At 53.4% G+C, this 15,183-nt stretch overlaps 2 protein-coding genes across 2 annotated transcripts in view; one reads left to right on the top strand and one right to left on the bottom strand.

Moving 5' to 3' along the window:
• Positions 1-257: 257 nt before the first annotated feature.
• On the bottom strand, positions 258-1,172 carry LLCFC1 (LLLL and CFNLAS motif containing 1). Its single transcript, XM_005911904.1, is given in 2 exon segments — positions 258-484; positions 1,031-1,172. Coding segments are annotated over 2 exon segments (369 nt in total).
• Positions 1,173-6,307: 5,135 nt separating this feature from the next.
• Positions 6,308-15,183, top strand: part of TRPV5 (transient receptor potential cation channel subfamily V member 5) — a 30,113-nt gene continuing 21,237 nt past the window's right edge. Inside the window, exons 1-8 of the mRNA XM_005900916.3 lie at positions 6,308-6,435; positions 8,367-8,464; positions 8,602-8,724; positions 9,188-9,325; positions 9,611-9,709; positions 9,870-10,045; positions 10,417-10,563; positions 12,383-12,595. Coding sequence (XP_005900978.1) covers positions 6,308-6,435; positions 8,367-8,464; positions 8,602-8,724; positions 9,188-9,325; positions 9,611-9,709; positions 9,870-10,045; positions 10,417-10,563; positions 12,383-12,595 — 1,122 coding nt within the window. The remainder of the gene's footprint in view (positions 6,436-8,366; positions 8,465-8,601; positions 8,725-9,187; positions 9,326-9,610; positions 9,710-9,869; positions 10,046-10,416; positions 10,564-12,382; positions 12,596-15,183) is intronic.

Here is a 15,183-nt window from a genome sequence, read left to right as displayed (position 1 = left end):
GCCAGGAGAGGCTAGGGGAGAGAAGGGCAGGGGTCTGGTGTCTCAGCTCTTGGAGATGGCACTCAAAGTGTGGGGAGGCAAGTGGGCAGTGGCCGTGGATGATGCTCGGACAGCAAGGGCTCTGTCTGATGCTGCGACCTCTGGGAGAGGGCCGCTGGCGGGAGCCAGAAAGCCACGTGTTCGTCTCCCTTGGGAGAAGCGCCCTGGAGCCCTTGGGGGAGAGGGTCAGTAAGCTATCATAAAGCGGAGGTAGATGTCTAGGTCCTCATCCAGGAACCAGGCCACCACTTCCGCCTCAACGTCCCTCATAAAAAAACCATAATGCTGGCCAGGTTAAAGCAGAAGGCGAGGTCAAACAGGTGGTCACGGATCGCCGCCACCTCTGAGGTCTTGTCATCCTCCTGCTGGGCCATGTCCACCACCTGCCACATCTCGCCCACTGAGGAGGCCATGAAGTGCTCTTCAAACTGTTCTCGATCTTGGTCTGGAATGGGGCAAGGGGACGGCATGAAAGGAGGGGTTCTGCCTGCCCTGCCCTGCCCCTGCCCTGCCCTGGAGACGAGGAGGAGTTGGGGAACGTGGGTGCCCCTTGGCTCACAGCCTTGTCCTTGACCACAGAGGTGATGCTCCTGGCGGGGGGTGGGGTGCAGTCCCTCTGTCTGTATGCGATCGTAGTTCCCACTCAAAGACATGCATATCCCACTGCCAATGCAAACTGCCTCCTCCAAAGTGTTACCTCATTTGGGGAGTGAGGGGCCATCTTAGAGAAGGATGAACTTCAAAGACCTTCTTTCCATCTCCACAGGGCCCCATGCACATCAGCTGGCCCCAGAGTGCCCTGAACATGGCTCTGGCCAGGAACCATGGCTCTAGACCCTTTATAGGACACTCCACTGCAGCAGTACAACAGGGCCCGGGGCGATCGCCCGTAATCCAAACCTAGCTCAGCTTCCCCTCCAGCCTGACAAGTGATCTGGCTCCACAGAGGTCTGATCCCCGGCTCCAGGGGTCCTCCTCCTTCTTCCCCTACCTGTAGAGGGTGTCTTCTCTTTCTGACTCCTCTCATCTAGGCCTGGGCTCCCTCTCTGGGTCTTCACCCCCTTGACTCGCAGCAGCAGCAGGAGGGCGCCCAGGAATGCTGCCCTGCAGAGCTGGGAGCCCAAGGAGCTCATGGGCCTGCCCAGCCGCTGCCCTTGGTCTTCACTCGTCCCAGTGCCCTGCTGGCTCCCCCGCCTCCTCCCTCCCCTGTCCGTTGTCCCGCCCTTCCCCCTTCCCAGCACCGTTTTCTCCCTTCCCTTCCAGAGGACCTGTGATGTCATGAGCTCTGTGACATCACAGCCATGGGCTCAACCCTCATCCCAGCTCCCTAGAGAGTTCCACTGGCAGGCAGGAGCATGGAGAGTAGTCCGCAGGGGACAATAGAGGCTCTGGGGAGGACCGCCGTGGACCTCAGCAGTGGAGGACCACGGCAGTGACCGAAGAGTCTGTACAGTCCTTTCATGGCCATTATGTCGTGAGATCCATGTGGCAACCAGGACTCAAAGTCGTGGCATCGCTGTACCCATTATATAGATGAGGAAACCGAGGTTCACAAGAGAAATGACTTGCCCATCGAAGGTCACACAGATAATAAGGTGCAGAGCAGGGCTCTTGCAGATTCTTTAGATTTTAAAGATCACACCTTCCCACCCCACTCTTCTGTGCAGCCTTTCTCAAAGGAAAGCAACTTGCATAAACTGAGGCCCAGACCCATGTCCAAACGAGTCTCTTCAAGTCCTGGGCTGTGCGTGAAACTCAGTCCATCCAAAATGAGGGCAGGGGAGGACTTAATTGGAGGAGGAGGTAGGTACCTGCTTTGGGTGTGAGAGCAGAGTACTCTGGACCCAAGTGGAACCGCCCTCTCATTCCTTGTCCTCCCCTGGACTAGTTCTAGCTTTGCCCTCTTGTACTGACAGATGAATGCGTCTTGCCTCATTTCACATCCTTCTGTACTCAAAGCTCTTAAGTGTCTAAACTCAGTCTCTAAAGGGTGAGAGGAAGAGAGTCTTCACAGAAAAACCAGCATGGCAGAGGCAAGGATCCCAAGGAATGAATCTCAAGAAACCTGCCTTCACATCCCAGTCCCCACCCTGCCCATAACCCTGGTGAGCACAGACCTGTTGGCAGTAATAGGTTGGGGCTAGCTGACATCTGCTTCCTGGAGCAGAGGGCTAGGGACACGGGATGAAGGCCAGCTCTGGAAAACCAGAGTCAGATACAAGCCATGAGGGACAGCCAGGTGCCAGGACCGTGAGCTCACATCACTCCCTGCATCCACACACGCGTGCCTGAATGAGCCATCAGATGCAGGGGTGAGACACGTCCAGAAACGTGCGCTCTTCCTCAAAGGGAGCAGGTGGCCGAACAGCAGGGCCAGCAGAGCCTCCTTCCCAGGGATGCCGCCCTTGCCAGCCGACAGGCTCACTGGGAGACTCTCCCCTGGACGGCCGACACAGCCTCCTATATACTTCCGTGATCCAAGCCCGGTGACAGGGTGACTGGGGAGCGGTACAGGAGGTCACCTGACGATGGGAGAGGCAAGTTTCAGTAAGCGGGTGACCCTGTTTACCCTTCCCTTGCACTCCTTGACCTGCAGGTCCAGGAAATGCTGCTTGCCTGGAAAGAAATCACTAACCTCCTCCTGGCTATTTGGGGGAGGAGTTTCTGTGTTTCTGGCTAACTGAGAAGCCATCTCCAACTCTCTGAGTTTGGAGGGGGCGGGTGGTTGGGGTTGGGCCTGCCTTAGGGGAGCAGCTAGAGCCGAAAGGACCAACTGGCTGGCACCGACCACCACAACTCTAATTTCCTCACCAGACACCTGCCTGATGCCCTGTGCCTAGGAGATAAATCTTCATGGGAAACCAAGAATCCCTTCATGTTTTTTTTTTTTTTTATTACAAAAGCATATTTTAAAATTATGGAAAAAAGGCAAATAATTCCACCATCCAATGACAATTCTTCTTCATATTTTTAAAGATAGTATTTGAATTCTTTCCCTACAGGGCTGTGGGCAGGTAGGGTGGGACTGTATGACCAAATATTGAAATCCAGGCTTACATGCTGTCCTCCTTTCTGGGCTCCCCTGGTGACTCAGACGGTAAAGAATCTGCCTGCAATGTGGGACACCTGGGTCTGATTCCTGGGTTGGGAAGATCCCCTGGAGAAGGGAAGCGCTACCCACTCCAGTATGTATAGCCTGGAGAATTCCATAGACAGAGGAGGTTGGTGGGCTACAGTCCATAGGGATGCAAAGAGTCGGATACAACTGAGTGACTCACACTTTGCTCCTTATCATATCAGAATAAGAGGTCTGGGGCCTTTGATGACAATGGGCTCTGAGATAAAACAGTGAGGTTTTATCGGGGGCCCTGGACCAGCTCTCATCTACTCTCACGAGACCCTGGGGCATCACCATCATGCAGGGAAGCATCTGCCTGCAGGAGGGAGGTTGTAGCACTCCTGGTTTGCAGAAAGCTCCCAGAAGATGAAGACTGATGAGAGAAGGGAGGAGAGGGTGGCCATGCAGGACCTGACAAAGGGGACGGAGGACTGGGGAGAGAAGCCAGAGGACAGAAGAGGAGAGGGCTCCCCAAAGATAAGGAAGTGAAGTGAAAGTCACTCAGTCGTGTCGGACTCTTTGCGACCCCATGGACTATACAGAGGAGAAGGCAATGGCACCCCACTCCAGTACTCTTGCCTGGAAAATCCCATGGACGGAGGAGCCTGGTGGGCTGCAGTCCATGGGGTCGCTAGGAGTCGGACACGATTGAGTGACTTCACTTTCACTTTTCGCTTTCATGCATTGGAGAAGTAAATGGCAACCCACTCCAGTGTTCTTGCCTGGAGAATCCGAGGGACGGGGGAGCCTGGTGGGCTGCCATCTATGGGGTCACACAGAGTCTGACACGACTGAAGCGACTTAGCAGCAGTAGCAGCAGCAGGACTATACAGTCCATGGAATTCTCCAGGCCAGAATACTGGAGTTGGTAGCCTTTGCCTTCTCCAGGGCATCTTCCCAACCCAGGGATCGAACCTAGGTCTCCTGCATTGCAGGCAGATTCTTTACCAGCTGAACCACCTGCCGCCGCTGCTGCTGCTGCGTCGCTTCAGTCGTGTCCGAATCTGTGCGACCCCATAGTCGGCAGCCCACCAGGCTCCCCCGTCCCTGGGATTCTCCAGGCAAGAACACTGGAGTGGGTTGCCATTTCCTTCTCCAATGCATAAAAGTGAAAAGTGAAAGTGAGGTCGCGCAGTCGTGTCCGACTCTTTGCGACCCCATGGACTGCAGCCCACCAGGCTCCTCCGTCCATGGGATTTTCCAGGCAAGAGTACTGGAGTGGGGTGCCATCGCCTTCTCCAACTGAACCACCAGGGAAGCCCAAAGAAGCCCAAAGATCAGGAAGTCATTTCTAAATCTCCAGCCTGCCAGGTGGGATGAGGGGACAGTTTGGTCTCCTTCAGGAAGCTTGTTCCTGTTCTCCACCCCTCCACTGAAAAAGAACAGTACAGACAAAGGCGTGTGCAAGTGGGAAGGGAAGACCCAGAGGTGGAGGGCCCCTTCCCTCCTCCGGCACCCAAGGACCGTGCCCTTGGTGCCAGCCTGCGCACCTGCTCTGTGCGGCTCGGACCGGGCCCTCCCGCCCCCACTCCCTCCAGCACTAGCATTATAGGCTGAGTATTACTGGGCAGGCGCTCCTTTCCTCTGCAGCCCTGCTTATCAGCATATCTACACCCCCACCTCATCCCTATCGCTCCCTCCATCTCCTTAGACTGGAAGTCTCAAGGCTTCGGAGATCATTACAGCCCCACACTGCCCCACCCCCAGCAAAGCAGAAAAATGTCCCGCAAGGTGACCCCTCCCCATTCCCAACCGGCATCTGCCCCCTCCCTGGGGGAGCCCATGCTTCCTGCTGCCTCAGGCACTTCCTCTTTCTTTCCTTACTTACTTTCCTTTCAGTTCTCATCCTTCTCGAAAGGTGGTTTTGTCCATCCTTCAGTCTCTAGAGAAGTGCTCTCTCTTTCCTACAGCAAAGGAAGTGAGGGGTCCTTGCCCCGGAAGACCCCCAAGGTGGAGGGTCCCCAGCCTATCTCCACCCACGCCTCTCATCTTTATAAGCAGAAGGTTCCCAAGGAGCAGTGAGGTCTGATGGGTGACTTGGACCTGAGGTTCCACTTGGCAAGTCAGCTCCAGTTTTGCCTCCCACCGGCCGTGGGGAGTCACACGCATCTCTCTCTGCTCCATCTTCTCACTTAGGAGAGAGAGACACTTCAGCCTGCACCCAGGGAACTTGGGGATCTCTTCAATGACTACAGTTCAGGAGATATATCTGAATATATCTCTTTGAAAACAATCAGGAAGAAAAATGGAAACTGTTATATCATAAAATAATTTAACACTGTCTTATCTTTACTCCTGCTCCTCCTGTTGACTCACTCCTGGAGGGAGTCCTGTGATTTCCTCCACCGCCGCTCAGTCCCTGCTGCCCAGCCTCTGTGGACGTTCAGGGCTCGCTGGGGTCTCCTCTGCCTGGAAGGGAGGAACTGGAACGGAAGAAGAGGCCCTGGGCTTCTCCAGGAGGAGGGGCAGCCAGGAGACCTGCTGGCTGCAGGGGCTGTGGGGTACTAGGCAGAGCAAGAAGTTCTGGGGGCTTTTGAGCCCCTCTGTGGAAGAAGAATCAACTGTCCTTGAGCTGTTATGACTATGTTTTACACACTCTGCTGTGAGAGCATGTAAGTATCACTCCAGTTTTACAGATGAGAAGACTGAGGCACAGAAAGCTCACCTAACTGACCTGTAAGGACAGAAACCCAGGATTCAAACCCAGACCTGCCTGACTGCAGAGCTGGAGGGCTTTGCTTCTCAACTCTCCTGCATCCGAGGTAATTGCTCAGCTGGCTTGTAGGACCCACCTTTGGGCTCTCTCCTGGCTCCCAGGTCAGATTCCTGGGCCCCACCCCTCCCCTGGCCCGGTCTCAGCCGCCCTAGCTCACTGATAGGAACGAGCTCCCTCCCCCCTGGCTCTGAGGCAGGCTGTGTGCCCCAGGGGCTTTCTCTAGAAAGAGCTCCTCCCCTCCAGGTAAAGTCTCTCTCTCCTGGCAGGGCCCCCAGTCCCCTCCATGCACGTGCACACCCTGCACAGCGCCACGCCAGATCCACTTGTGACCCATCCCTCCTCCTCGTCTCCGCTTCAGCTGCCGGCTGCATCCTAGCCCTGCTCCCTTGAACCACCTCCTCCCCACGACTGGCCACTGCCCGGAAGGAGAAGACATGGGAGCACCTCCATCCAAGGCCAGGGGTCTCTGGATCCAGCTTCAGAAACTGCTGACCTCCTGGCTGGTGGGACAGCAAGACTGGGATCAGCGTCTGGACGAGATGTACATGCTGCAGCAGCAGAAGTAGGCTTTCCCCCTCTCCCTGAGCCTCAAGCCCTCAGCCCACTTGGGTCAGTCTGCCCTGCCCACCAGAGCAGCCCAGAGTTCAGTGCCCGGTGCTGGGATGGGCCCATGCATCTGTTATGGAAGCCGAGCTCCTATGTCAGCAGTGGAAGAGGGGTGTGGCATTGGGTCCCGGGAAGGCTGGGGCAGGGTGATGCTTGGGCTCTCACTTACTGAAGGTGGGGTGGTGGGTGCTAGGGACCCAAAGATACCAGACAGGAGAAGCCAGCATGTATGGCAGGGGTGAGTGGGGCAGGGTGGGTGCAGGCTAGTGGGGAACGGGGTGCTGGGGAAAGGTTAAGATTCTGTGGGTTTTAGGACACTCGGGTGAAGAAAGAGTGAGGAGTTACTGTTAATGAAAATGAAATTGATGGCCTGGCAACGGGACAGCTCTGGTTTGTGCAATACCTGGAACTGACCAGCTGACTGTGGAAACCAGATGACCCTGAGGAGTCCCAGTGGGGACTCCTAGAGCCCATCTGCGCTTCCCGAGTCTCCTGTGTGCAGGCTGTGTTAGATCTGGAGCAGACAATGAGGCTTGAGCCTGTCCCTGGCACACCTCCGATGGGACTGGTGACTCCGAGGAGCAGAGCATTTTATGGTCAGCCCTGAGGTCTGGACCCCTGGAAGACTAATGGGGGCAGGGACCCATCCTGAAGGCAGGCTTCTCCCGCTGGGTGTTCGGGGGACTTGGCTCCCATCAGAGAGTTGCCATTAGCAGATCTGAGCGGGCAGCCAGGGCTAGACTCACGGGCATTGGCTTCTACAGGCTAGAGGCCGGAGTACGGAGGCTGCGTGCAGAGCCTCTGGACTCTGCAGTCCTGGCCCTGGTTGCCCTGAGGTGGGCACGCTCACACGGAGGGTATGGGTGAGATGGGCAGCAGGCTGGTCCCCACTCCACCCGAGCTCTCTGGAGAGAACTTCAGTGAGGGGCGGACCTGAGCCATACCTTGAGATCAAAAGCTTCTTCAGATAAAAAGCTTCTTTCCCCTGGCTCGGGGGACCATTGGAAGAGAGGAACGGGGGGCTAGGGGTCATCACAGGAACCGCCCACCATCAGTCTGTTTACCGGCCCTTCACCTCTCCCCTCCTGACCCTCAACCTGCCATCCATGTGTCCACCTTCAGAGCCAACACATACTTGCCCAGCAGGAACCGGCTTCGGCATTATCTCTTGTCTGGCTCACACAGGCAGGGGAGAGACAAAGATTAACCCGCAGAGGTACCACAGGAGAAGTATCTCCGTGGGGCTCCTCCCACCCACTCTGAGATGCACACACTCAGAGAAGCTCACAGCCACGCGCTCTTGCAGACAGTGCGTTCAGACTCTTGAGTCGAAGGATGACACTTAAGGAGGGATGGATCCTTCATAGTCCATCTCAGAACTCTCCCTCCCCACAGCAGGAATGTGCATCTGGATAGCCCCCAGGGAGTCAGAACAATAGCTGGCCTCTCTCTCAGCCCCCTCCCAGTCTCTCCGGCTCCTCTCAACTAAAGAGAGCCGGTTCAGCAGGCCTGGGAGCAGGGATGAAACTGGGCAGAAATTCCCTCTCCTCCACCCGCTACTGATTCCCAAGTTCCTGAAACATGGACTCAGCTAGAATGACTTGGCCAGGCCCACCAGGACCAGCCATTCCCTCCCCCGGGCCCCCCTCCCTCAGGTACTCTGCTGCTTAGTCAGCTGAGCCAGGAGTCCCCCCACCACTGGTGGGAAGAGGTAGTAATGCCGCCCCATGGGGACCCTGAGCTAGGGTCCAGGAGACAACACTGCAACGTGTCACCACGCATTCCGTGTGGCCGCTGTCCGTCCAGTAGGACAAGGACTCTCTTCCTCTCTGCTCTTGGCCTCTCTGCCATTCTGTCTCTGCCTGACTCCCGTTCATCCTCTGCCAGGATTCGAGAGTCTCCTCTGCTGCGGGCAGCCAAGGACAATGACCTGTGTGTCCTGAAGAAACTTCTGCTGGACCGAAACTGTGACTTCCGGCAACGAGGTGAGATCCGAATTAGAAGTGGTGGAGATGGGGCAGAGGCCCCGGCCATGCCCCGCAAGGCACTCTGAGGGTTTCTGCCAAGGGGCGGTGGAGCGTGTCTCTGGAAAATGTTGATGTCCCTGTCTCCTCTGCTCCAGGGGCTGTCGGGGAGACGGCACTGCACGTGGCCGCCCTCTATGACAACCTGGAGGCTGCCATGGTGCTGATGGAGGCTGCCCCTGAGCTGGTCAAGGAGCCTGCCATCTGTGAGCCATTTGTAGGTGAGGTGTCTCCATGGTTTTTCAAGGTGGACCCAGGTAGGGGAGACTCTGAAGTCACCTCTTACAATGAGCCTCTGAGGGTAGGTCGGGGAAGGAGTGATGGGTGCTCAGGAGTGTGGGAGGAAGGCAGAGGTCCTGGTCTTGGCTGTGAGTGTCTGGGACCTGCTTTAGCCATTTGTTATTTCCCTTCAACTCCTTTCACGTTCCATGAAGAACGGAACTCTCTCTCTTTCATAGCTGCACTAGAGTGATTACCCTTATATGCCACCCGCGGTAGTCAAGAGGCGGAGACAGCTAAGTGGACCTGCCTGAGGGACGTCTGGGGCTCAGTCTCACACCATTCTGCTGAGTCAAGGGAGGAAATCCATGCAAGGATTTCAGGGATCTCCTGGAAGCCAGGGGGGATGCCGTGTCTCGGAGAGAGTTGGGAACAGACACCCTGACGGACGGCTCTCTTGTCCAGGTCAGACGGCCCTGCACATAGCAGTCATGAACCGGAACGTGAACCTCGTGAAAGCCCTGCTCGCCCATGGGGCCAGTGTCTCTGCGAGGGCTATAGGCTCCGCCTTCCGTCTCACTCCTCACAACCTCATCTACTTTGGTGAGAGCAGGACCGGGGCTGGGAGGATGCGGGTGGGCACCAGTCAAGGGAGGGTGGGCTGAGGAGGCCCCGTGCCTGGGGAGACTAGGAGAGGTCGGCCCTCATAAGGCCAAAGGCCAGAGCCAAGCCTCCACCCACACCCCAGGCCCCCTCCAGCATCCCCGCCTCTGGTCCTGCTGACAAGGGGCCCTAGGCCCAGAGCGGAGAAGGGGGAGGGAGAGGCGGTCACTTGGAGACACCGCCCCTCCCCGCCTGCATCTCACGCCCAGGCCTCTGCCTCCCCAGGGGAGCACCCTCTGTCCTTTGCCGCCTGCATGGGCAGCGAGGAGATTGTGAGGCTGCTCATTGAGCACGGTGCTGACATCCGGGCCCAGGACTCCCTGGGTAAGAGCTGGGCTGGAGGGGGCGCTGGGAGGCTGGGGGTGGCAGGGGAGAGGGGAGGGGCTGGGACCGCCCTCAGGCCCCCCCGGGGTGGGGGGTGGTCCTGGGGAACGGCAGGGACTCTGGTCCCAGGGGTCACGTGACACCCCGTGTCCTCTCCCAGGAAACACAGTGTTGCACATCCTCGTCCTCCAGCCCAACAAAACCTTTGCCTGCCAGATGTACAACCTGCTGCTGTCCTACGACAGGCGAGGGGACCACCTGCAGTCCCTGGACCTCATGCTCAATCACCAGGGCCTCACCCCCTTCAAGCTGGCCGGAGTGGAGGGCAACACTGTGGTGAGGGGCCCTCCCCCAGGCCCACGGGGTCCTTCTCCTGACCCTTCTTCCCAAACTCCCCAAAAGGGAGTACCTCCATCTCCATCACTAAAATCCTCAGCCTCAGGAATTTCTGACTCAGGGGGATTACAGAATCTTACCTGAGAATATCTGCTATGGTAACCCAAAGTTCCACTCCCCTTGCCTATTCTCTCCTTTCAGGTCTTTATAGGATTTGTGGGAAGGAAAGACAGCCCCAAATTAAAGGTTCAAGTCAACAGAGGCTTGTCAGTTCCCAGCTGTCCACCAGATCCAAGGAGTAAGCAACCGTGCTGTTGCCCTTGACCTGCTCTTTACATGCTGACCCCCGTCTCACCCCTGTGTCCACCCAGATGTTCCAGCACCTGATGCAGAAGCGGAAGTACATCCAGTGGACTTGCGGGCCGCTGACCTCCACTCTCTACGACCTCACAGAGATTGACTCCTGGGGAGAAGACGTGTCCTTTCTAGAGCTTGTGGTCTCCTCCAAGAAACGGGAGGTATGGACACCACGGAGGATTAGGGGCTGTCAGGCGTCTGTGCAGAGCCCATCTGTTTACCAAGATCCTCGGCTCTAGAGGCTTCCCTGTAATAGATGGGGGTGAGGATAGACTCCTGAGACTTTGGGAGAAAATGCTGATCAATACCCCTTCCCTAACTCTGCTCTCTCTGCTTAGCTCTGGTCCCTTCTGCTTACCTTTCTCATACTAACACTGCATATGAGTTCTCCAGATAGATGTTGCTTCCTATCACTTATTCATTCAGCATATTGAGCTTCTTGCTGGGTCCCAGACACTGCACCAAGAACTGAGAATACAGAAACAAACTCAAAAACAGTTCCTTTCAGACAGCTTTGTCAATTTCCCATCCCTGTTCTCAGTAACTGTAATAGCCTTCAAGATAAACATTGGGGTCTATACTATGAATGGTACCTAATGACGCAATGGTACATAATGGTGCAACAGAATGGAGGTCCGTTTACATTGGCTTGGATGGACCAGAAAAGATGTCACAGGAGATGTGCTTGAGCTGGGGCTTCTAGAAGGAATTCGGAATCACCAGGCAGATGAGGAAAAGAGAGATTTCCAGAGAGGGAAAAACGCATGGGTCATTCAGACAGTATTGGATTGGGTGACATGAGGGAAAGGAAAGTTTGTTGAAGATTTATAAAAAGAAGAAAATACTGATGCTTTCTGGAACCTCCAAGATGGTGGCAAAATACAGTTCTTATTGTTTATCTGCCACCCAACAATTTCCTAGAAACCCTCAAGAGCCACAAAACTCAGATGATCGCTGGTACTAACAAACAGAGGATCTGGTTTATCAGAGGATCTGATGAACAAAGTGGCTGGTTGCTATGAACTTCTTCAGAGCAGGATTTCTTAGGGATTGGAAGCCCAGCCTTCACCTTCAGTTCTATCAGGCAACCAAGATTTGTTCATTATGATGAAAATAGAGGCTCTCTCACTGGAGCTTCTTCAATCTCCTGCCTTGTTCTGCCCAGCAGGTCTAGAAAGCCTCCCCCATCCCAACCCCGTCTCTCTTCTACTCTGTAGGCTCAATGGGAAAAGGTACTTTTTCTGCTTGTGGGTAATCCCTCCAGCTAAACTCTGACTTTGCCTTTCCCTACTTTCTTAGATGCATCATGCCATCTATCATCCTCTTTCAGGAGCATCTTTAAAGTCTCATTGGCCACTTAGATCTGAGCATTAACCTACCCAGCTTAGATTATGGCCACACCCAACTCTCCAAGTCCTCTGTTGTTTCTCTCATGTCCATAATACTTGTAGAGCAAATCTGACTACATGCTTGCTTGAACCTTCCAACTGTTTTCCATTGCATTCAGATAACAAAGTCCAACTCCTTAGCTTGGCATTCATGAGGTACCATGATCTGGCCCTCAGCTACTTCATACAGGATAATCCCTGCACCCTCCAAAAGATTCTGCCACATCCCCCTCATATGCCAATGTCTTCTCACCTCTTCCTGCCTTGGCAACTGCTGCTACTATATAAAAGACCTTGCCTAACTCTCCATTCACTCAACTATCTCAGCCATCTATGTCTCGTCCTTCAGAGTCTCTGAGGAGCTCAGAGATCCTGGTATTTACTTCTGCCATGGTTTATCTGCAGCACTAGCCTGAGGCACCACAAATAGTAGAAACTGACTAGTCATCTGTAAAAGAAATGAATGAAAAGATGAACTGAATGAATGACACTTGTGCTGATCATGACGCTGCCTGCCTGGGACCCTGTGGGGAACCTGGTGCTGCAACTCACTATGTTGGTCATCCCCTGCTGCCCTCTTCTTCTATGGCAGGCTCGTCAGATCCTGGAGCAGACCCCAGTGAAGCAGCTGGTGAACTTCAAATGGAGAAAGTATGGGCGGCCTTACTTCTGCATCCTGGGAGCCTTGTACGTGCTCTATATGATCTGCTTCACCATGTGCTGCATCCACCGCCCTCTCAAGGCCCGTAGTGGCAACCACACAGATGCCCGAGACATCACCGTATTCCAGCAGAAGCTGCTCCAGGTGACTCTTAGAGGGGATAAGAGGGGCTGTTAGCATGGGGTGATGGCACTGGAAACCAGAGCCATGCTGCCCAGGAAATATGCCACTCCTTTGACTCTGGCAGGGGCAGGCTCCTGATTACCTGGACAGAAATTAGGCGGGAGTTAAGGGGACCAAAGCTGGGACTTAATGAATACAAGTGGACTTGTCCAGGGAGTGATGGCTTTCTTGTGAACTTTGAAAGAATGCTTAGTTTACCTGTACCTTTGTAAAATCCCTTGTTACTCACAAAGGTCTGTAGACCAGACCTTTGTAACTGTGACCTTCAACAAAAGCCTTGTTGTTCTAAAGGGAGGAAGAGTGTGCTCCAGGTCCATTTTCTGAGTCTGCCTGTGAGTAACACAGACATTCTTCGGACCTTCATTCGCTTCTGAACACAGAATGAGTGCATTGAAAGTGAGGTATCAGCTGTCTGACCACCTGTCAAATGTGCTGCAGAGGATGCCTAGATTGCGTAGCAGTTAGAAGGAAATAGTCTCTGGGGTCCCTTTTACTCTGGTTAGCTTGCCATTCTGTGAGTCACCTTCAGAGACCTGGGGTGAGGATGGCTGACTAGAGATGTGGAGTAGATGTCCAGGTCTGCTGTTGAAAGGAGGAGACTCCTTGGTGTGACAGAATGAGCAGGCTCTCATGAGTGCTTCTGGGCATGTTGAATGTACATGTTCATTTAATAGGTAACCAAAATTCTTGTCCTAGTGACCTGAAAATACCTAAAAGGGAGTGCAGGCATGTGGGCAGAAAGCAAAAGACACAGGAGGAACAATTTTGCCAGGGAAGAGCTCAATGGCTAGAGATTTACGCTCAATGCAGAATGGGTCAGCTAGAGGTATAGCTCAACCTGGACTTGGAAAAGGGGCAGTTTGGGGGAGTTAAAGAACAAATAACCTAAGTCGAGTTAGCTCAAAGGCAGTGGATACTCAAAGAAAGGACAGGGCAAAGAGCCTTATTAAATGCTGAAGTAGGTCAAGTCACTCTAAGCTTTTAGAATTGCCTCTTGGTGTATATACAGTGTGGCCATGTGTCCAGAGCCTCTGACTGTCACAAAGCGGGGTTTGCTGCCTGCAGAACACAAGGCTGAGTGTGGTGGGGCAGCCTTGTTCGAGGTGGGCATAGGTGCATTTGGGGGAAGCTGGGTTCCCTGCGGCTCAAATGGGACACGAAGGTTGTCCCTGGTGTGGAGACCATACACCAGGAAATAAGGACGTGGAAGGGATGGCCCGCTGAGATGGGCCAGTGATAATGATGAAGGAAATGGATAAGCATGGGGGTGGCTGGACATTTCCAGTGCTCCTGACTCTGATTCCTCAGATGCATTCTTTGCCAGCCTTCCTTTGTTTCAGGCTGACTGGGGGGGATTTTCTGGATCTAGAATGCAGATCCAGAATGTAGATAGCCTTCTAGCCAAAGAGTTGGGTGATGCTGAGCAACTGACTACCACCAAGGCTCCTTCTTCTTTCTTACCTTCTTCTTACCACCGTGTCTCTTTCTCTCTGGGGGAGGACTAGTTATGTCCCTGTGAATATAATGTTCCTTTGACCCAGATAGTCTAGATAGTCTAAATTATTAGCAGCTACTTCCCCTTGCCTCAGGACTAGATGAAGCATAATTATAGCTAAGTGCTCTAACTTTCTTTCCATCTTCTTTTTCCTTTCTTTTCCCCCTTCAGCATTTTTACCCTTTTGCTCACTTTGATAAAATCTACATTAGCCCAAATAGAAGACTCATGACTTTCAAATATTCTTTTCTTGGTTGGGTAGGTGGGGCTTAAGAAAGCAGCTGTGAGCAGTTTGAATAGGGAAGAGCATCAGGGAAGGTCTGTGTATTTTCGGCATGAGCCCTTGGGCCTTGGTCCTGAGTTGATGGGGCCCATATGTTCCTCTTAGTAGGAAGTCAATTGGGATTAGATCAGGAGCTCCAAAATTTATCACCATGACTTGAAAGATTCTGCTTTCATGATGCGCCACATTTATTGAATAATATGGAATTCTTTTTTCTACATTTCTATTGCTTGAGAGTCTTAGAAATACGAAAACGTACCAACATAGGGTCTTGATTAATGCAGCTGTTGCCATATTAATCAGCCTACAGAGCTTTCTCTTAGATAAATGAGTACTTTTATATTAAATTCTATTAATAAATCTGGACACACAGAGCTCTCAGTCACTGTAGGATTTTCTCTGTGGGTCTCATGGGATCTAGAAAAGTCACTGGACTCCATGACAGTAGCCCAGAGCACCATCACAAAACACTGGAAAGGAAAGAAAATACTCCTTTATTTATACAAGGTGGCATAAACTAGGCAAAAGCAGTCATAGGAAAGGGTGGAGTTTGGGAGATATTTTAAGAAATTTCTTCACTCTAGGATGCTTCATTGCTCAGCCATAAATGTTATGCTATTCCCAGACTTCCCAAGAACTCTCTTAATTAATGAGTTAATTTCTTGTCTTCATTCAATGTTTACTTGGTTTAGGCAGAACAAAGTGCATTATAATCCTAGTTCTCCTAGACTGCCAAGTGAGCAGAAAGTTCGAAGTCTGGGATTAGGTGGC

This window comes from Bos mutus, chromosome 4, assembly GCF_027580195.1.
Source record: "Bos mutus isolate GX-2022 chromosome 4, NWIPB_WYAK_1.1, whole genome shotgun sequence".
NCBI classification, from domain to species: domain Eukaryota; kingdom Metazoa; phylum Chordata; class Mammalia; order Artiodactyla; family Bovidae; genus Bos; species Bos mutus.
This window is presented reverse-complemented; position numbering and strand designations above follow the sequence as displayed.